This window comes from Notolepis coatsorum (assembly GCF_963971535.1).
Source record: "Notolepis coatsorum genome assembly, chromosome: 19".
Classification (NCBI taxonomy): domain Eukaryota; kingdom Metazoa; phylum Chordata; class Actinopteri; order Aulopiformes; family Paralepididae; genus Notolepis; species Notolepis coatsorum.
Window position 1 is genome coordinate 89780119 of NC_140183.1, and position 21815 is coordinate 89801933.

Sequence of the window (21815 nt, forward strand, 5' to 3'; positions counted from 1 at the left end):
TGTTGTCGAAGTCTCCGTACCGGCTTGCGTCCGCGCTTGCGTCGAGGCAGTGTGGATGCGTGGATACGCTGGTGTCTCTTCAGGGTGGCTGCCTGGGAGAAGTTCTTGCCGCACTGGTCACAGTTGTAGGGCTTGTTGCCCATGTGGATCATGCTGTGCCTCAGCAGGCTCTGGGAGTTGGTGAAGGCCTTTTTGCACACCTTCACAATAAAGGTCAACAATCAGGATTATTAGCGACTATTGTTTATCGTCTTCTTCACATCCACTGTACCGCGCGGCACTCATTCTAACTACCCCAGATGACGGAAGAAATAAAAAGCCGTCTTCGATTGAATTGCTCTCTCACTATATTCCTTCAAATATTCTATTACACAACATCATGATATGAACTGGGGGGGGGGGGGGGGGGGGGGAATCAAAGCTGTCAAATATAACGAGAGCGTGGCCCCGTCAAGTCGTAGTCCCATAAACGCCTGCCACAAAGCACATCAAAGCAGATCCCGACTTTCGCGTCACGTGCACGACATTCATGACATTCATGACATCCACATCAAAGCAGACTACCCTCCCCCGAGACAAGACACGGGAGACGTTGTGATCAGGCGGCATCACCTTGCATGTGAAGAGCTTCTCTCCGGTGTGGCTGTAGACGTGAGCGCGGAGGAAGACGCGCCGGGTGAATGTCTTGCCGCAATGGGGGCAGACGTGGGGTAGAGGGGTGCGGGCCCAGTCATGCATCAGCTTGGCCGGTGGAGGTAGATTGGTGGCGTCCAAGTCCCCCGCTTCCTCCTCTGCCTTTACGGCGCCCGTCTCGCCATTGTTCTCTGAAGAAACGGGAAACATAGTTCCTTAGTCTTAACCATCTTAAAATGTTCAGTGGCTGTTTTAACAGTCAGTTCCACTTACAGAGTGTTTCCCATACATAGGTTTATTTATTTGTGGTGGAACCACCACGATATCCGAAAACTGACACAATAAAAAACATATTAACAGTCTTTTCCACAGCTGACAAAGTGTATCTAACGCACCCGTGTCCAGCCACCACCACAAATAACCCAATAACAAACTAGGGTTGCACGATACTAGAATGGTATTGCGATACCCAGACGTTAAAAAGAATCCAATACTCCATTTTATTAGTATCGATACTTTTAGAATAATAGCCTGATACCATACTTTCCATGAGTAGAGTGGATGCGTGACCGGAGGCAGTGTGTGTGCGTGTGTGTGTGTGTGTGTGTGTGTGTGTGTGTGTGTGTGTGTGTGTGTGTGTGTGTGTGTGTGCGTGCGAGAGAGAGAGAGAGCGCACGCTTTGCGTAGTGGGCATGTCAACAGTGTCGACTGAACACACAACAAGGCATTTTCCACATTATCTGTGATTCTGCCTAAAGCCAGGACTCGACAGTGCGAGCGTTTCACTCGCATTTGTCACTAAAATGATGAAGATTTTTAAAACCGGTATCATGATACTGGTATCGGTATCAAAGTCAAAATGTTGGTATCGTGACAACACTACAGTACAGGTACAAGGTGTCCTTTGTCCCCAAAGCCATCAGGCTGTTCAACACCATATTTTTTTAAACTTCAGTGCTGACCTTCATTGTTTGTTTGTTGTATTGGTTGTCCTTTTTATCGCTTTTTATTGTCTGTCAACTGCACTGAGCTACTGGATACCTGAATTTCCCCAAGGGGGTGAATAAAGTATCTATCTATCACTATAACAAACTGGAAACATACCTTTCAGTGCACTCAAGCTGCTGATCCGGATAGTCGGCTTGCCTCTCTTAGCTTGGGGCGAGCCTGAGTCACTGGCCGCAGGGGAGAGCAACCTCTTTGAGCTCTTTGGGATATCCTGAGAGGTAGTAGTAGTGTCTTCAGCATCTGTACCTGGTGTGTGGTGGGGCAGACGCCGGTGGTAGAGATACTGGGTGGTGTTCATGAAATTCTGGCCACACTGGAAGCAGCAGTGGAGGGCCTCCTTCAGGCCGTGCTTGTCCTTACGATGGGTGGCGAATGCGGCCTCCTTGTTGAAGGTGGCCCCGCACTGGGTACACATGAATGTCTCTGGCTGGGCGAAGATGGAGGTGGTTGAGATGGCATCCTGGCCCTGCTCTTCAGTCCCATTGCTCTGAGTATAAACCTCCCCCGACATCTCTGCAAGGGACTCCTCCACCACCTCTTCCTGCACTACCGGTGGACAATCGTTGGTCGTATCAATTTCAACTGCCTCTCTCTCTTCCCCCTTCTGCCGATGCTGCTTGCGGTGGTAGAGGAAGAGGGTGGTGTTGAGGAAGCTCTCCCCACACACGAGGCAGCGATGCAGGGCTTCCTCCAGGCCATGCTGGGTCTTGCGGTGGGAAACCAGCTCGGACACCAGGCCGAAACTAGAGCCACAGTCCACACACAGGAGCACGGGGTCAGGCTTGGGCTTTTTGATGACGGGCCCTCTCTTCCTGGGTGAGTCTTCTGGATCAGAGGCCGAAGCAGGACTCTGCTCAGAAACAGGAGGGTTTGAGCTCTGGGCTGAAAGGCTGTCTGCAGCAGGCTGGGACTGGGGTTCCTCGCCTTCTGCGGACTCTGATGGTAGATCCTGAGCCTCCTCTGGTGCCCCCTCTTCTGGTTGTTCAGTCACATCGGGTTCTGCCTCTGGTTCTGCCTCTGGTGCTGCCTCTGGTTCTGCCTTAGGTTCTAGAATCACATTTGATTCTATGGTGATCGTCTTAGACTTGAGACAAGAACCTTCTTTGCGGTGTTGTTGCCAAAGGTAGAGGCTCTTGAAAAGCTCGTCACAGTCCCCACACTGGTAAAGGATTCGTGGCTGGTCTGACGTGGAAGGGGCCTTCTGTTTGACTGTAGCCTGACTGGGTCTACCCCTTCTGGGTGTAGCAGAGATGTTCACTGTTTGGGTCTGGATCAATGGGGCAAGGATGGATGCTGTTGATGCTATAACCTGTTGCTGCAAAAAAAAAAGTAAAAAAGGATCAAGAGAATGGAGAAGAAAAAGAAAGAGCAGAACACAGACTACCGGTAGTTTCAATGATCCACTTGTCGTCATTTGTTCAATTAATCTCATTTGTTCCTGTACACAAAAGGAAATCTGCCCCTTGCAATACCGAGTAGCACTTTGCTCTTAATCAAATAGCCACTGCATAATTGGGTGGAGTCAATTGAACCTGGAGCGACTGTTGTTTTTCTGGCAGATGAGGGATGAGAATTCAGTGCTGGTGAGGCAGCGAAGTCAATGAGAGCAGCGTGTGTTTGGAGCCAGGGTTCCTCTGAGGCAGTGCTCCAGACAGACCAGATAAGGCCTCAGCCAGGCCCATAAATATCACAGACCTATCAGGGTGCAATGGGTCACTCCGTGGGGTTTCATATCCGCTCCATCCATCCATTTAGATTATAAAAACAGAAGGGAACGTCAAGGTTGAGGTTAAAGACCTCTGGCTTCTGGAGCGCCCTCATTCAAGGTAATTCAACGTGTCTCACATATTAATAGCACGGCTTTTGTTTCTGCATTCTGGTAATGCAGAGGGCCGCATGTGGCTTGGTCTGATCTGTTTGCTGTAAGCATTGCCCCGAGTAATAATTCATGTTTTTATTTGAATTGCAAAATGGTTGATTTACTTAGCAATAGCTACCAATGGAAATTCCCCTGGACATTTCAAGCAACACAGCTTGGTGTTTCTGCTTAGCGGTTAAATTGAATTATTAAGCGGTACATTACTTTATTGCTGCCGACAGTGCATTTATCTGCCATAGCAAAACCCATTACCGTGGTCCTAAACCATTACTGATGGTCATGAAATGGTGTCATGTGTGTTTATTTTTATCCTCTTGATAAAGCGTTTTACAGTGGATGAGTCAATTCACTTTCTAAAAAGGGCATTAGGAGAGAGGGTGGGTTTGGCTCATCAGAATAGAGTATACCTAATAGAGTTAGGTATACTAGTTTGAGTACACCTAACCACTACTTAGGCCAACCTGAGACTTGTGTAGTGCACCCAGAATCTACATGCAAATCCAAAACGTATAACCCAGCCAATTGAGCACCTAATCTTCTTCCTCTCTGGTAAGAGGGAGAAATAATAAAGTATGCATAATACAAATTGCCCATCTACCTTAGTATTAATAATTTTTCTTCTCATTCATTATCCTAAAAAGCACCGCTCCCCGTTTCCCTTGCAGTCTATTTGCAATAGCTGTGGCCCTCAAGCAGTGACCGGAGAACGGGGAGAAACGGGGCTCAACAGCTCCCCACATTCATCTGAAACCTCAACAGTCCCTGTTTTCCAGCAGTGTCACATAATGTAAACAGGAATTATGATAATCTGGCTAATGAAGTGGCCATGGTTGTAATAAGCCCAGCTGATAGGGAAGCGGATGCCCGGGTGCCATAAGGCACTTAGGTTTTATGGAGTGTTTCTCTAGCTGATTGATCTGTGAGAAGAAGGCCAATGGGTGATCCATCAGGGGGAAGGGGTGACTGATGCATCTCCCTCACCCTCCTCTGCCCACTGGCAACTCGAGATGCAATCTGCTTGTCGCGAGCGACACCGTGCTTTATGGACTTGCATTGTGGACAGTAAGGATGGGAGTCTGGGTGCACTGCAGACTTATCGTTAAACGTCGCTCGGCACGCCAGTGACTTCTCTCGACCCTCGGGGGTTGCTGTGGCCATCGTGGGGAAGGGCAAGAACAGGGCAGATCGTGCCGAGATTCATCATCAAACGTAAAGGAATACCACGACTCGTTATATGATTTTCAAAGAAGTTCAGTTCTTTGTAGAATGTGAATTAATGGGCCTCAGCATTTAGATGAAATGCATCCCAAAGGAATACATCTCAGAACAAAAGATTCTGCCAGAATGGAAGAAGACACCGTATATATCTCCCTTTGTACAGTGTGTAAAATGCAATGCAGTATATAGGGAACCCACTGGGCTCTCAAACTCACAAGGGAGGCCTTGAACCAAACAATGGCAGTCCAATAGAATTCACACCTTGATAGGGAGAATTACCAGCACATTCTGTACTTTCTTTATTACACAGCCCTCACCATACCCATTTCTATCTATCTACATCACTTACTCCATGCCTCTCATTCATCTCCATCTAATTCATTTATCTAATAACACAGGGGGGTCGGTGGTGTATTTGGTGCCATTTAGCCAGATGGTTGTGCTATAACAACAAACTTTACATTTGGCTGGGGTGTATTGCTGAGGGCCCAGGGAGTGCAGTGTTGAGTGTGAAGTCGTTCAGTTCTCCAGAACGCTGCAAGCAGCCATTAGCGCAGGTCTCCACAGCGCCATGTGCTCTGAACAGGCAGGCCCCCTGACAACCATGCAAGCAGCAACACCGTCCGGGAGCCAAGCAATTGGCCCGTTCCGAATATGAACACGCTCGTAATCCATTAATTGGATCATTTTTTATTCTGCCCAAGATTAATTAATGAATTCTTTCTTGAGAAATCACAGTATGTCAGAAGGCTGGAGTCCTCCTAAGAAGAGGTTAGAGTCCATAAGCTGGGAGCGACAGTGGCTCGGGAGGTAGAGCAGTCTACATTGTTTATGTTTTCTTTTATCATATTTTTATATTCAGAACAAATTTTATTGCCTATATTTTTGTCTTTCTACTATTACCACCCCCCCCCCACCCCCCTATCCCCCATGGTGCTATGACGCCCGAATTTCTCCAAGGGGAATCAATAAAGGAAGGAGCATCTTATATGTTGAAAAAACATCCCGACTTGGAGTAATATACTGGCTTTATGCCTCCTTTATGCCCCATTATGGACTGGCTTTATGCCTCCTTTATGCCCTCTTATGGACTGGCTTTATGCCTCCTTTATGCCCCCTTATGGACTGGCTTTATGCCTCCTTTATGCCCCCTTATGGACTGGCTTTATGCCTCCTTTATGCCCCCTTATGGACTGGCTTTATGCCTCCTTTATGCCCTCTTATGGACTGGCTTTATGCCTCCTTTATGCCCTCTTATGGACTGGCTTTATGCCTCCTTTATGCCCCATTATGGACTGGCTTTATGCCTCCTTTATGCCCTCTTATGGACTGGCTTTATGCCTCCTTTATGCCCCCTTATGGACTGGCTTTATGCCTCCTTTATGCCCTCTTATGGACTGGCTTTATGCCTCCTTTATGCCCCCTTATGGACTGGCTTTATGCCTCCTTTATGCCCCCTTATGGACTGGCTTTATGCCTCCTTTATGCCCTCTTATGGACTGGCTTTATGCCTCCTTTATGCCCTCTTATGGACTGGCTTTATGCCTCATTTATGCCCTCTTATGGACTGGCTTTATGCCTCCTTTATGCCCTCTTATGGACTGGCTTTATGCCTCCTTTATGCCCCCTTATGGACTGGCTTTATGCCTCCTTTATGCCCTCTTATGGACTGGCTTTATGCCTCCTTTATGCCCTCTTATGGACTGGCTTTATGCCTCCTTTATGCCCCCTTATGGACTGGCTTTATGCCTCCTTTATGCCCTCTTATGGACTGGCTTTATGCCTCCTTTATGCCCCCTTATGGACTGGCTTTATGCCTCCTTTATGCCCCCTTATGGACTGGCTTTATGCCTCCTTTATGCCCCCTTATGGACTGGCTTTATGCCTCCTTTATGCCCTCTTATGGACTGGCTTTATGCCTCCTTTATGCCCTCTTATGGACTGGCTTTATGCCTCCTTTATGCCCCCTTATGGACTGGCTTTATGCCTCCTTTATGCCCTCTTATGGACTGGCTTTATGCCTCCTTTATGCCCCCTTATGGACTGGCTTTATGCCTCCTTTATGCCCCCTTATGGACTGGCTTTATGCCTCCTTTATGCCCTCTTATGGACTGGCTTTATGCCTCCTTTATGCCCTCTTATGGACTGCTTTATGCCTCCTTTATGACCACTTTTGGACTGGCTTTATGCCTCCTTTATGCCCCCTTATGGACTGGCTTTATGCCTCCTTTATGCCCCCTTATGGACTGGCTTTATGCCTCCTTTATGACCACTTGTGGACTGGCTTTATGCCTCCTTTATGCCCTTGTGTGCCCCCAATTGCAGGCAAGCAAGAATATGCTGTTTTAGTTTATTTGCATATTGAGCAGGGAAGCGATATCCAATCACAAGTGGTCACTAGAGACGCTAGTGACACATTCTTATGCCAGGTGTGTAGCACCCGCAGCGACAGTGGCTCGGGAGGTAAAGCAGTCGTCTGGTAACTTAGGGGGCTTTCTCACTGCCATTCGGGGTCGAATCAGCTCCGCTCCGTCCTCGTTCCGTCCTTGGGTGCGAACTTCCCCCCTCCCTCTCCCCCCTCTAGTTTGTGTACACACTGCAGTCTTGGTGCGCTCTGGTTTTGTTTACGGTTTGCATTTTGAGCATGTAAGCTGCCGTAGCGATGATGTCACACTGTCAACACAGGAAGAGTTTAACATACGGTGGTGGAAACTGGATGCTGATATAAAGAAACAAATAACCAATAAATATGAAGTTATATTTGAACCTCTGTTGTCAAGCCTTGTCAATATAACCCACCCCCCTTTTCTCACAAATGGAACTGGTGTCGTGGAGTCCGCTTTGAGCGTTTTCCAGGGTTAACGCTAAGCTAACGCCAGTTAGCTTACGCTAACGCTAGTTAGCTTAGCCTATTTATTACTAGTTAGCAGCTAACATTAGCCCATCGCTCACGGCAATTATATTGAATGTCATTGATCTACCGGTCGATCACGGCCGACTGGTTGGGCACCACTGGTCTAATAGAAATAAATGCATTCGAACAAGAAACCAATGTATAGTAGACAAGACATAGCAATGGCAAAACAATTGCCAGGCCTAATGCGAGCCAGGGAAGTGTTGTGCTTGTAACGTGGCTTCATGTTTTCAGCAGTGAGGCTCAACATGCTTGTTTGGTTGAGGTCTGAACTCGCCAAATTGCCACGGGTATTGTCCAGTTGTTGCTGTATGTTTTTATCTGCCCAAAATTCAGCAAGCATGAAAGCATTACAGTAATGACGTTGTGTGTGTCAGCAAGTTGACACAGAAGCCTCTCCCGTGTTTTGGTACAAGCTCGTACACCACGCCCCCCGCTCCCACTGGTGCGCACCCGGAACCACCTATTCCAGCGGTCCAGGTTTGGAGCGAATCAGCGTCCCCGGGGACGGGGGGCAGCGCTCTCAGTCGGACGGACACCCTTTTCTGGTGCGATCGGGCTGTGATTCGACCCCGAATGGTTAGTGAGAAAGCCCCCTGAATCCCTAACTGCTCCCGGTGAGCAGGTTGGCACCTTGCATGGTTGCTTCCGCCATCGGTGTGTGAGTGAGTGGGTAAAATGTGAGGAACAAATTGTAAAGCGCCTTGGATGAAAGCACTATATAAATGCACCATTTACCAGTTAGCACCAAATATAAAGCACCCAAAGTAATAACTCCTGAAAATGTATTAAATTTGGCACTTTACATCGGAAATGTAATAAACCCAATAATGTAATGATATAACCAATAATGTATTAAAATGCCCTGACTGATATTGTAAAAATGTTACTGATAATGCAATCCCATATTACATTATTGGGCATTTACTCCATTTTCAGGATGAAAATTGTTTCCAAACTGATGATGTAATAATTTTGACTGATAATGTAAATACTATATTTATTTTCAATCCAGAGTTCTACATTTTGTGTTTTATCGCCTAGTTAACATATAGGCCTACCTCAAACCCTTGATGGCTTACAGCTATTTAGTCAATAAATGTGTTATATACTGTACCAGTGTTATTTACAGCTGAATCTAGTCTGCCCCCCCCCGCCCCCAAGACACACACGGCATGGCAGAGGAGAGACAGGAGGTGAAGTGTTTGGAGAAGAAAACTTGATCATTCTTTATGAAAATCATACCGAGATGGAGAAATACACACAGGACCAGTGCTGCTCTGGTGAGCACAACCCAGCAGACTCATGACATGCTGAAAGTGTGTGTCTGTGAGTGTTACTCAAGTATTGAAAGCCATACGTAAAAGTAAACATATCGTATTTGAAAAGGGACTCACATTAAATGTACTTAAGTATCAAAGTAATAAAAACAGACAGTAATTGTTTTTTTTCTCTCCAAACCTTATTAAATGTATTCCTCCCTCAACTCCCTTCTCCTTTTGCATGTCTGAAGACAGATCCAACGTAATTTTGATACACACTAGGGCTGCACGATTCTTGCTCAAATGTGAATCACGATTTTTCTCCGCCATCATTTAAAAAAGTAAAGTAAAAAATGTAAATAATACAATTTTAAATAAAAAATTTTTTAAGAAAAAGAAAAGAAATCGTCATAATTTAGAAATGAGATTGCATAGGTCTATGAATCACGATCGCGTTTTTTTTTATTTTTTATTAATGGTGCAGACCTAATACACACACTCAATCAGGAGGAGGATATGCTGTTATTTCTCAACACACATGCCTTGAATCAGCAGGCCTTCCCCGACTCGGCACAGCTGCACAAGAGACCGAGATCTATGCACTCGCCAGAGCAGAGCGTCTTCTAGTGCAGGACAAACCAGTCACAATCTAGAAAGATTATAGATATGCATTTGGTGTTGCACATGAATTCAGTACAACAAGAAGAGGGTTTCTCAAATCCTCCGGTTCACCTCTTAACACACTACACTTGTAAAAAAAAAAATTATTAGCAGCTATTTTGCTACCATCTGCAATTGCCATTGTAAAATGTCAAGCGCACACATGAGGTTCTGACCCAGTTTCAAAGGGCAATGACAGCGCAGATAGCGCCGCCAAACAGGTTGTGTTGTCCCCAGTTCTCATGGTACTGCACTGACCGCAGTACCCAACCCTGACCAGGTAAGTCTGTTCTCTCTCCCTCCATTTCCATTAACGATGTCCCGAGTCATCAGGCCCAGGCTGACAAGAAGGAACAGCCAACGTGGACAAACAGAGGCTGTAGTCCAGACACCAGTGGTCTGTGGCATCACCCTGATGGAGGTCTGTGGCATCACCCTGATGGAGGTCTGTGGCATCACCCTGATGGCAGGTCTGTGGCATCACCCACCCTGATGGAGGTCTGTGGCATCACCCTGATGGAGGTCTGTGGCATCACCCTGATGGAGGTCTGTGGCATCACCCTGATGGGAGGTCTGTGGCATCACCCTGATGGGAGGTCTGTGGCATCACCCTGATGGAGGTCTGTGGCATCACCCTGATGGAGGTCTGTGGCATCACCCTGATGGGAGGTCTGTGGCATCATCACCCTGATGGAGGTCTGTGGCATCATCACCCTGATGGAGGTCTGTGGCATCACCCTGATGGCAGGTCTGTGGCATCACCCTGATGGAGGTCTGTGGCATCACCCTGATGGAGGTCTGTGGCATCATCACCCTGATGGAGGTCTGTGGCATCACCCTGATGGCAGGTCTGTGGCATCACCCTGATGGTGTGGCATCACCCTGATGGAGGTCTGTGGCATCACCCTGATGGTGTGGCATCACCCTGATGGAGGTCTGTGGCATCACCCTGATGGAGGTCTGTGGCATCACCCTGATGGAGGTCTGTGGCATCACCCTGATGGAGGTCTGTGGCATCACCCTGATGGAGGTCTGTGGCATCACCCTGATGGAGGTCTGTGGCATCACCCTGATGGAGGTCTGTGGCATCACCCTGATGGGAGGTCTGTGGCATCATCACCCTGATGGGAGGTCTGTGGCATCACCCTGATGGAGGTCTGTGGCATCACCCTGATGGAGGTCTGTGGCATCACCCTGATGGAGGTCTGTGGCATCACCCTGATGGAGGTGTGTGGCATCACCCTGATGGGAGGTCTGTGTGGCATCACCCTGATGGGTGGTCTGTGGCATCACCCTGATGGGAGGTCTGTGGCATCACCCTGATGGAGGTCTGTGGCATCACCCTGATGGAGGTCTGTGGCATCACCCTGATGGGAGGTCTGTGGCATCACCCTGATGGAGGTCTGTGGCATCACCCTGATGGAGGTCTGTGGCATCACCCTGATGGGAGGTCGGTGGCATCACCCTGATGGAGGTCTGTGGCATCACCCTGATGGGAGGTCGGTGTGTACATCTGATAGGTCGGTGTGTACATCTGATAGGTCGGTGTGTACATCTGATAGGTCGGTGTGTACATCTGATAGGTCGGTGTGTACATCTGATAGGTCGGTGTGTACATCTGATAGGTCTGTGTGTACATCTGATGGGAGGTTGATGTGTACATCTGATGGGAGGTCGATGTGTACATCTGATAGGAGGTCGATGTGTACATCTGATGGGAGGTCTGTGTGTACATCTGATGGGAGGTCTGTGTGTACATCTGATAGGAGGTCGATGTGTACATCTGATAGGAGGTCGATGTGTACATCTGATAGGTCGGTGTGTACATCTGATAGGAGGTCGATGTGTACATCTGATAGGAGGTTGATGTGTACATCTGATAGGTCGGTGTGTACATCTGATGGGAGGTTGGTGTGTACATCTGATAGGTCGGTGTGTACATCTGATAGGAGGTCGGTGTGTACATCTGATAGAAGGTTTATGTGTACATCTGATAGGTCGGTGTGTACATCTGATAGGTCGGTGTGTACATCTGATAGAAGGTCGATGTGTACATCTGATAGGAGGTTGGTGTGTACATTTGATAGGTTGGTGTGTACATCTGATGGGAGGTCGGTGTGTACATCTGATAGAAGGTCGATGTGTACATCTGATAGGAGGTTGGTGTGTACATTTGATAGGTTGGTGTGTACATCTGATGGAGGTTGGTGTGTACATCTGATAGGTTGGTGTGTACATCTGATGGGAGGTTGGTGTGTACATCTGATAGGTTGGTGTGTACATCTGATAGGTCGGTGTGTACATCTGATAAGAGGTCGATGTGTACATCTGATAGGTCGGTGTGTACATCTGATAGGAGGTCGGTGTGTACATCTGATGGGAGGTCGGTGTGTACATCTGATAGGTCGGTGTGTACATCTGATAGGAGGTTGGTGTGTACATCTGATGGGAGGTCTGTGTGTACATCTGATGGGAGGTCTGTGTGTACATCTGATGGGAGGTCGGTGTGTACATCTGATAGGAGGTCGATGTGTACATCTGATGGGAGGTCGATGTGTACATCTGATAGAAGGTTGATGTGTACATCTGATGGGAGGTCGGTGTGTACATCTGATAGGTTGGTGTGTACATCTGATAGGTCGGTGTGTACATCTGATAGAAGGTTGATGTGTACATCTGATGGGAGGTTGGTGTGTACATCTGATAGGAGGTCGATGTGTACATTTGATAGAAGGTCGGTGTGTACATCATCATTACCAGCTTCTGCACTGGGGGCGACTCCAGCAATATATTTCTTCCATGGCATCTTAGGCTATAAGTATTACTTGTTATTGTGTTGTTTTGTTTCTTTGCCTTTCTATCTTTTCTCCCATCCCCCAATTTAATCGTTATGCCAATTCCCTTCTGGTCATTGCACTGCCCTACTGACGATCTGGGGAGGGTGTAGACTAACACATGCCTCCTCCGATACATGTGAAGTCACCAGCCGCTTCTTTTTATCCGACAGTGAGTCAGAGTTTCACTGGGAGAACGTAACACGTGCAGAGGTTCACACTAGGTTCTCCCTCAGATCCCTTCCCTGCTAAACGGCGCCCCGATCGACCAGTAGGAGTCGCTGTTGCAGCGACCAGGACTCATAGCCCACCGGCTTCCCACCCGCGGACACTGCCAATTGTGTTCGTAGGGACGACTGACCAAGTCGGAGGTACCGCTGACAGTGGGAATCGAAGGCCAAGAACCCACCACAACCCCCACAGTACCCCAAAGTGTTCCAAAGGTCCCAGTGCCATCCCAGACCACCCACAATGCCACCCCCCCCTCCCCGGCACAGCCACAGGCCATGGAGCATACAACCAGCCACCCCTCTGCAGAATCCGAAAGCAAAAACATAGAACCCACTGATCCCCCGCAATGGCAAGGCCACCAGGACCAGAGGCAACAAAGCAGCCCACAGAAACGACCCCCCCACCACCACGCACAATGACAGGCACAAACAATCCAAGTACACTCAAACGACCCGCCCCCCCCCCCCCCCCCCCCCCCCCCCCAACCACGACACGCCCCACCAGAAACTGCATCCCAGATGAAGATACAACAAAGACCAATGTGCAATGACACCTGAAAATCTGACCCCAAAGGGGCCCACACACCCCCAAGCAACACTGCATACAATGGACAGGAAGAAATAATGCAGTAAAATAGCTCTCATTTACAGTACAATAATACAATAAGTCTTCAAATGTTATCCATATTACTGCCATTATTGTATTTTACTGCCATTATTTATTATTCATACTTACTATGTACCACTGTTCTCGTTTACCTCTATATTTACATTCACTCACATTTTTAGCTACCGTCTACATTGTATATAGTCCTGTTGTATACTTGTCCATATGTTCATTTATGTTTATAGTGTACTATATGTTACTTTATGTTTATATTAGATCTTGTTTTTTATATACACCATGGGAAGGGGGAAACGCAATTTCGTGTCTCTGTATGTCTTGCACATTACAAACGGTGACAATAAAGCTGACTTTGACTTGACTTTGATAAGACAATAAAGATATTAATTAATTAAAAAGGTTTTGAGCTGTTTTTTAAAAGTGTCAACCGAGTCTGCTGTCCTAATGACCTGCGGGAGAGTGTTCCAAAGTTTTGGGGCGTAGTAGCTGAAAGCACTCTCACCGCTTTCTTTTCTTTTTAGTTTTTTACAATGGGTACATTAACTCAATCAGCGCCGCAGCGATATGCGTGATATAGGTCTAGAATGCCATCGCTGTAAGTCACTGGGGAGACTTGGGAACTTGCGAGTGCTTAAAATATATGAAATATTATAGCTATGGATCTAATACACCCGTCGATTGTCAGTGAGTTGCTTCCAGTCAACATGCACAAAACAGATTGTTTTTTCATCCGTACATTTCCGTTTTATACCGTGGTGAATAAGAGTATATTTCCAGAGCATTCCGTCTAATCTCAAGAAACTCGAGCAAACGGCGCTTCAATGTATTTCCTTAGAAATCGTGCCATTTGTCAAATGTAATCTACCTACCTCAGTTGTGAAAAAGAAAATCCAAACTTCAAATAACCACACTTTCAACCGTTGTCGGCTTGCCATTGCCCGATTGCTTTGTTGTTGAATCAAGTCTTTTTTTCTTTTTCTTTTTTTTTACCGAAATGTGGCACAGACGGATCTCACGTGAATCGGTACTCGGTAGTTCAGCCAACGGCAGAAACACACACACACACACACACACTCCGATGGTGGCGAAAGAAATATCGGATTAACCCAAGATTCGTAACATAAGAGTCCTTACCTGGGGAGCTCCAGTAGCTCACCGCGTATCTCGGCGCTATTTCGGCGTCGGGGACAACCGTGCTCGTCACGGATCTGGGGTACACGAGTTCGACTCCCGGACTCGCCGTATTTTCTCAGAGTGTCTTTCCCCGATCTATATCCCATTCAACCCGTTTCTGTCGGTCATGCTTGACCAGAAAAAGCGATAAACGCTGAAAAGAACCAGCTGACTGGTCAAAGTAAAAAAAAAAAAAAAGTAAAAAAAAAAAAGAGTCCTTACCTGGTCTTTGATGTCCTGCAAAAAGATTAATCCAATTCCTGATCGCCATTCCAAATATTGATCGCGTTTATTGAGCCAACGTTATATGTCCGAAAGGCATAATCCACGCTGCTCCCAGTCTCCCCAGTCCATGTGTTATAAACGTTACTATTGCCCCGAGAAGGAAAACCTGGACCGGACTTGTTAGATCAGCGTACAGCCCAAGGGGGAGGGATTTCAATGATGTGCAATACCGGCTGGAAGGCGTAGGCGGCGGTATTTGCCCTTTGCGAGCTCAGACCCATTCCCAATGATAACATCAGGCTGGATGGATGAAAAATGTATGGATAGCTAATAAAAGAAATAACGATTAAAACCCGAGATTTATCGTGATTGGCGCTCAACGCAGACAAGTTAACCCGACTTTTTCCGTGATTGGCGCTGAATGAGTTAAGGATCGGCTGTGGTCGATCTAAGAGCTCGAGTTGGCACATAAAATGACAGGAAGTCAGTAATGTATGAAGGTGCTAAACCAGTTATGGATTTGTATATAAGTAAAATAACTTTCAAATGCTAAAGGATACAGGTAGCTAAAACAGGTGTAATAATGCTCTCTTTCTTGTTTTTGTTAAAAGTCTAGCAGCCGAGTTTTGGATTAACTGTAGTTTCTCTATAGATTTTAGGGAGACCAGTTAAAAGAGCATTACAATAATCTAATCATATTTATTTTTTATCAACTTTTTTCTCCCATTTTCTATTTTTCTCCCATCCCAATTTTTGTATCGTCCAACTCTACCCTCCCCTGTCTCGAACGCTGTTAGGCCATGCCTCCCACAAGCCGGCTGCAATGTGGACGAAGCCTTACATCACGTGTCCCCTCCGGTACTCGAGGAAGCAGCCGTCACATCTTTTCACCTGCACAGCGCAATCTCTCAGCGGCGGGGGTCTGCGTGGGAGGGACACGCCGCCCCCGTCGCTTCCTGATAATTTTTTTATTTTTTAAGACTTTGGTTGCCACTTGTTAACGTGGTAAAACCCTGTTGAATGCCACCACCCACTTCAATGATAGCGTTGTGAACGCATAATCTCTGTCTTAAATTATGGCTATGTGTCTAATCTGCCCGTCGTTTATCAATGACTTGTTTGCAGTCAACATTGTCGAGACATAGAAGCGATCTGAAAAAATATATATTCTCTCATTTCCTGATCAGCGCACACACACAGACACACACACACACACACATAGGGCACACGCTGATATGTCAAAACGGATCCGATTACCCCAAGACTGGTAAAATAAATTGCTTACCTCAGATCAGATGTTATCCAAAAAGATTATTCCAATTCCTGATCGCCATTCCAAATATCGATCGCGTTTATTGATTCAGCGTTGGGTACTGTAAATATGTATTCCACGCGTTTTCCGGCTCGGCGAATCACTTGGGTCTCTTCAGATGCCTCGCCGGAGAAGTAACATGAGGAGGCTGGACCCCCCCCCCATCAGTCTAAACCAATGGGGTGCAGTTACACAGGGAGAGACGATAGGGGGCGGTATTTTCCCAATTGAGCTCAGAGAGAGTCTGCAACACTAGCGTGAGGCTCGATTGATGAAATATGAATTAAAATCGCTAATAAAAAAAAATACGACAAACAAACGCTATATGTCATTGGTGGCACTCAACTGGCGGCATGAACTAACGACAAATCGCGTCCGTGGCACTCAAAGTGTTAATACCCTATTCAATGTCAGGGAGCTGTATGTTGCCTGTAAAAGACATACTGGGATTCCGAAGGTGCAGTACCGGCCGCATCCTACCAGACGGCGGTATCGAGCACCCTTTGAACATTGTGTCTTGGGCTGTGCGTCGATTATATGGGTCCGGGCGGACTTTTCTTTGTCGGGCAAGTGGAGCGGTTGTCCCGATCGGATTGAGAAGAATCAAGTACTCCCGATCCGTGTTTTGTGATGGATTATGTTGGCGACACGATGGACATAATTACTTGGAATGGCGATCAGATAATTGGAATATTCTTTTTGGGGCACATCCTAGTCAAGGTAAGGGCTATATGATATCAATCTTGCGTTGATCCGAGCATGCCTTCATTGCGATCCGAAAGTGTTACTGTAACATTACTCCACAACGTATGCCGTTGGTGGTGATCAGAGCATCAAAAAACGACCCCCCCCACCCCCTTTCATGCATTCATGATGGAACATAATACCTATCATATGCATTTGATTTTTTAATTGTAGCGTGTGTAAGGACGAAATGCCAATGCATTTAGTATAATACACGTTGCGTGCTATTACCAGCCTCCCAGGAATTACCCTAGACCGCTCTAAAACCATACTTATATTCACCACGGTATAAAACGGGAACGTATAGATGGAAAATGTATTTCTTTTTTGCATCTTGACCGGAAGAAACTCAAGTGTCAAATGACCATAGTATTGTATCCATAGCTATAATATAGAATATAGTTATAGCTCTACAAACAAGGTGACGGACTCCATTAGTTTAATGCTGGCACTGAATAGATGGGCCCCGGAAACAACGCGGCACCCAAAGTGTTAAGAATCCATAAATAGGCTTCTATAGCTCATCCATAATATCAGGGTCAAAAAACATCCTACAGCGTCTTTTCCAACCCCTCGGTAACTAGAAGTCGCTTTGAGGAATTCAATGTTTTGGAGCAATATTTGGAAATGCTACATCTAGGTCAAAGCTCATTCAAAGTATGAAACTTAAAATATGAAGCATGCAGGCCTATAACATTTTGCTATAGAGAAAGCAATAACTTCAAGTGATATACTAAGTGCAAATTTCTGAATTGTGGGTACATGCTGTATACAATGTTACCACACAGGTAGAGCAAAAGAAATAGTACCAATTATGATCAGCTCAATGTTAAGTATCATCACCACCAGTCTAACGGGTGTCACTAGAGGTGTTGCACCGCATTACTAGTTACCTGAGTGTTTAGCAGTGGAATAGTGATGGAGGCAGCTCCAGCGGTGGCCTGTGGAGAATCCGTGGCCTCTGCGGTGCAGGTCAGCTGGTGTTGGAGCACCTCATCCAGAGTGTTGAACTCCTGGTAGCAGGGGAAGCACATGTACACCGACGACATGCCCGCCTCCATCGCTGCCAGGGTCAAATCCAAACAACACTTGATGTAAAAGGTGACAATGCCCAACTGTTATGAGGCATAGGGCTGCACTTGAAATTTTAAATAAAAAAGTATTATAATTTCGTTTATTTTGTCCGCAGTCATGCCACTGAACTTAGAAGCAGGCCAGGCCAGTGTTTCTAGTTGCGGCGGCGCGATAGTTAGATAACCTAAGTGGGGAACAACCAGGAGATCACTGTGACAGAGTAATGCAGTCTAAACAGTAATACGTCTTTTATTCAACTTCAGCCCGATTTTAAAAAAAAATTGTAATGTCAGATACAAATTGAAATACTCTCTTTCTGAAGAGAGTTCTTGTTAAATCTGACATTACAAAAAACAACAAAATCCATCAAAATCAGTGTTGTTGCTAATCATTGTCACATGCTAGCCTGTAATAATAACGTTTCACTTTTTGTGTTTTTTTTTTTTTTACAATAATGTGTGATGCCCATCACAAACACTGGCATTTAAAGGGTCAAGAGAGAGAGAGAGAGAGAGAGAGAGAGAGAGAGAGAGAGAGAGAGAGAGAGAGAGAGAGAGAGAGAGAGAGAGAGAGAGAGAGAGACAGAGAGACAGAGAGAGAGAGAGAGAGAGAGAGAGAGAGAGATGCCTCTCAATGCCCCTTGCATTGTATGAGAATTGTGTGGAAAAGTTTGCTAGTTCTAGTGCTACCCCTTTGTACATTGTGGCTGTGTCTGACAAAAGTTAACAATAAATAATGTTATTAGGAATACATTTGCCTCCTGCGTGAACTGTGCATAGCTGAATAGACTGTATTTTAACGTCGGTCATATGGTGGTACTTGGAGAGCCAGCTACGTTCTCAGGTGGTACTTGGTGTAAAAAGGTTGAGAACCACTGGCCTAACTCATTCAGCATGGAAAGAGACCTAAAGAAAATTACTAGTCACAACCTTACTCCTTGGTTCACCAACCACTACACATCGCTCTCCATCTAACAAACAAACCTGCACCCTTTAGCTGTATTAAAAACAATACTCATTTAAATGTTGTGTAGATGCATACACAACAGTGCATTGCATTTGAATAAGGTTAAGGTGTGAACATTGCCCTCTCCTGATGAAAATGAGCATCTGCATGCAACGTCATCATGGAATGAATTCAGGATCATAAATTCCAGATTAGCAAGATGACTCACCGTGGGTGAGCCTAGGCTAATTGTTATTTTGCCCATGAATGTGTTTGATTGATTGAAAACTTTAATTAACAGATTGCAGAATGGGTACAGTACAGTACAACTCAATACACACAATTGTTAAGGGGATACAGACCAGAGAAAGACTTTAGTCTTGTTTACAACAGGGTCCCCCATTTTCAATTCATAATGTGTCTCCTCTTGCAGTCTGTCTGTGTGCCATTTCACGGGCCAATGTGAGGTTTAGTTGTAGCATCAATTAGATACCACAAACTGGACCCATAGGAAGTGCAGAGCCAATTAACCAGAAAACTATTTAGATTTATTATGAACATAAACTCACACATTTCCCAAAGGTTTATTTAGTTTGAAAGTTACAGAGTTAATAAGAATGTCCTCCAGTCATGTAATCGAAGGACTGAATCCTTGTGTTAATTACAGCTAAATTAAATGATGTAGATGAATAAATAGCAATAGGGACTGATATTTCTTCATCTCCATCATTTCACTGAGCTTTATTTAACACAGGGATTCAGTGTCATCTGATGGCATATTCAAACTCATTAACTCACCAATAACAGTTTATGTGTTATTGAAATTTGATAAAAAAATGGGTTTAATGGTTAAGTGCCCCTTTATTAGGAGAGCGAGAGAGAATTGGATGTCAATCTCCGAAATAAAGTATAGATGAGGCTCACTTCATGAAAGTGCAGATTGGAAGTTATGGGATGTGACAGGCTAAGTATGACATAATATCACTCATGCTCTGTTGGTGCAGACTCAGGGGTTGGAGAGAAGGGCATGCAGTGTCAGGGCACAGATGGCCAGTTACAGACCATCATTGGTCCCGATCTAAAAATGTAGGGACATTCAGATCACAAATGTAATGAAGTCTGCTGCTAGTGTCCAGCTCCTTTTTTCTACTAATGCTAACATTACTAATTTATCTATCTGGTAAACAAGAATACCCTGAAGACTCTGACAGGAGCAGGAGCACTCATTCAAGAGTACTACGCCTATGCTTGCACCTCATGGTACCAAAGCACCTCAAAAGGCGCTAAAAACATTACAAACATCACAAAACAAACTGGTCAGACTACTACTTGACCTTACCCCTAGAACCCACCTCACCCCTGCCCATTTTGACAACCTAGGATGGCTTAGAGTAGACGACAGAGTACAGCAACTTGCAATGGGCCTGGTCTACAAGATACACTATACGACTAAGGTACCCATGTACATGTCAAAATACTTCCCAAAGGTCAGTAAATACCACAACCACAACACCAGAGGAAGCTCAACAAATCGTTTATGTCGCAAATGTAACAGTACTATATACCTGTATGTCATGTATGTTGTGTATGTCATAAATGTCACTATGCATTGAAAATGGGGGACCCTGGCCTGATGTAAACAAGACAAACATCTTTCTCTGGTCTGCATCCCCTTAACAATTGTGTGTATTGAGCTGTACTGTACTGTACCCATTCTGCAATCTGTTCAGTCAAGTTTTCATTCATTCATGGTGACATGATCCATTCTGAAATTCTGATCAGAGATAAAGACTAACCTAAAGTTAGACAACTGTAATTTTCTCTAAACATCAGCATGATACAGCTGGTGATGCCTGTGTGGATGGCTTACTATTATTGAGTGAATGGATGAATGAATGAAAACTTTATTGAACAGATTGCAGAATGGGTACAATACACAGTACGGCTCAATACACACAAGTGTTAAGATGCAGATTTACACCAGGGTCCCCCATTTTCAATTCATAGTGAGGCATAGTGAGGCATTTTTATTTCGCTTCTGTTCAAAGAAGGCAGGAGGCTTGTTATTATTATACCAATAATCATTATGATCAGTCGTGGTGTTGTTGAAGCTTGAAGAAGCTAGCTCACTTGGCAGCTCTTGCAGTGTGACCACTTCGAGGTACTGCAGGCTGAAGTTAAACTGCTACCGTTAGCGCTTTAGCAGCAGCTAGCATGCTAAGCAGCTCGACATGCAGAGTGCAAGCTAGCAACATGGCCATCTTAGTGACACTATGGCTAACGTTTTACTAGCTCGGTAGCTACCTAGCTAGTCGAGTAACGTATGTGATCTTCGACTATTAACGTGGGTAAGTCGCAACGAACATCAGCTAGCGTGTAAAGCAGTCCGTCATTGAAGCGATGCTGTTTACTTTCTTGTAACCAGGAGGAGAAGGAGAAGGAGAAGAAGAAGCGAGCGAAGAAGAAGGGCGGCGGGATACGCTTCTTCGGTGGTATAATGGCGGCGACCGATTTAACGTGAATGTTACTTGTCTCCCCCCGTTGAACGCCCCCATATACAAAAAAAATGCATCGCGTGATGTTTCTATAGAAAAAAAGTCACATTAACATAATAATACTTAAAATAAAGTCAACACACAACTCACCGAACTCGGAGGTTTCTTATCAAACAAGGAAACAGAACGGCCGCGTTTTTCTTTCTGCATGTAAAGAAGGGTTGATCTGATAGGCTGTCTCTGTCTGTCACTCCACACGCCAATAGTGTTGGACTACACACAGAGCGGACCGTGGGTCCTGCAGAGCGCCTCTGCAGGCAGGACCAGGGCAGGACAGTGTGACAGACCTGCTGGTGATATGGTCAATTAATAAACTGTTGATGAGAATGCTGGTTCAAGTTGCATATACTTTTTGATGAAGAAGACAGGGTCAAGGAAGATCCCTGGTAGAAGTTTTTATTCTATACTTTTTAGCTGATTTTAAATCAATTTATCAATTGATTGATTGAAAACTTTATTAACAGATTGTAGAATGGGTACAGTACAGTACAGCTCAATACACACAATTGTTAAGGGGATGCAGA

At 45.6% G+C, this 21815-nt stretch overlaps 1 protein-coding gene across 1 annotated transcript in view; it reads right to left on the bottom strand.

The window, feature by feature from the left end:
• The window catches only part of znf574 (zinc finger protein 574), a 55026-nt gene extending 33548 nt beyond the window's left edge, over nucleotides 1-21478 (bottom strand). Inside the window, exons 1-5 of the mRNA XM_084335894.1 lie at nucleotides 21382-21478; nucleotides 17611-17780; nucleotides 1738-2956; nucleotides 613-824; nucleotides 21-200 (exon numbers count right to left, since the gene is read on the bottom strand). Of these exons, the coding sequence (XP_084192020.1) occupies nucleotides 21-200; nucleotides 613-824; nucleotides 1738-2956; nucleotides 17611-17778 (1779 nt within the window). The 5' untranslated portion in view covers nucleotides 17779-17780; nucleotides 21382-21478. The remainder of the gene's footprint in view (nucleotides 1-20; nucleotides 201-612; nucleotides 825-1737; nucleotides 2957-17610; nucleotides 17781-21381) is intronic.
• Between the last annotated feature and the right edge of the window lie 337 nt (nucleotides 21479-21815).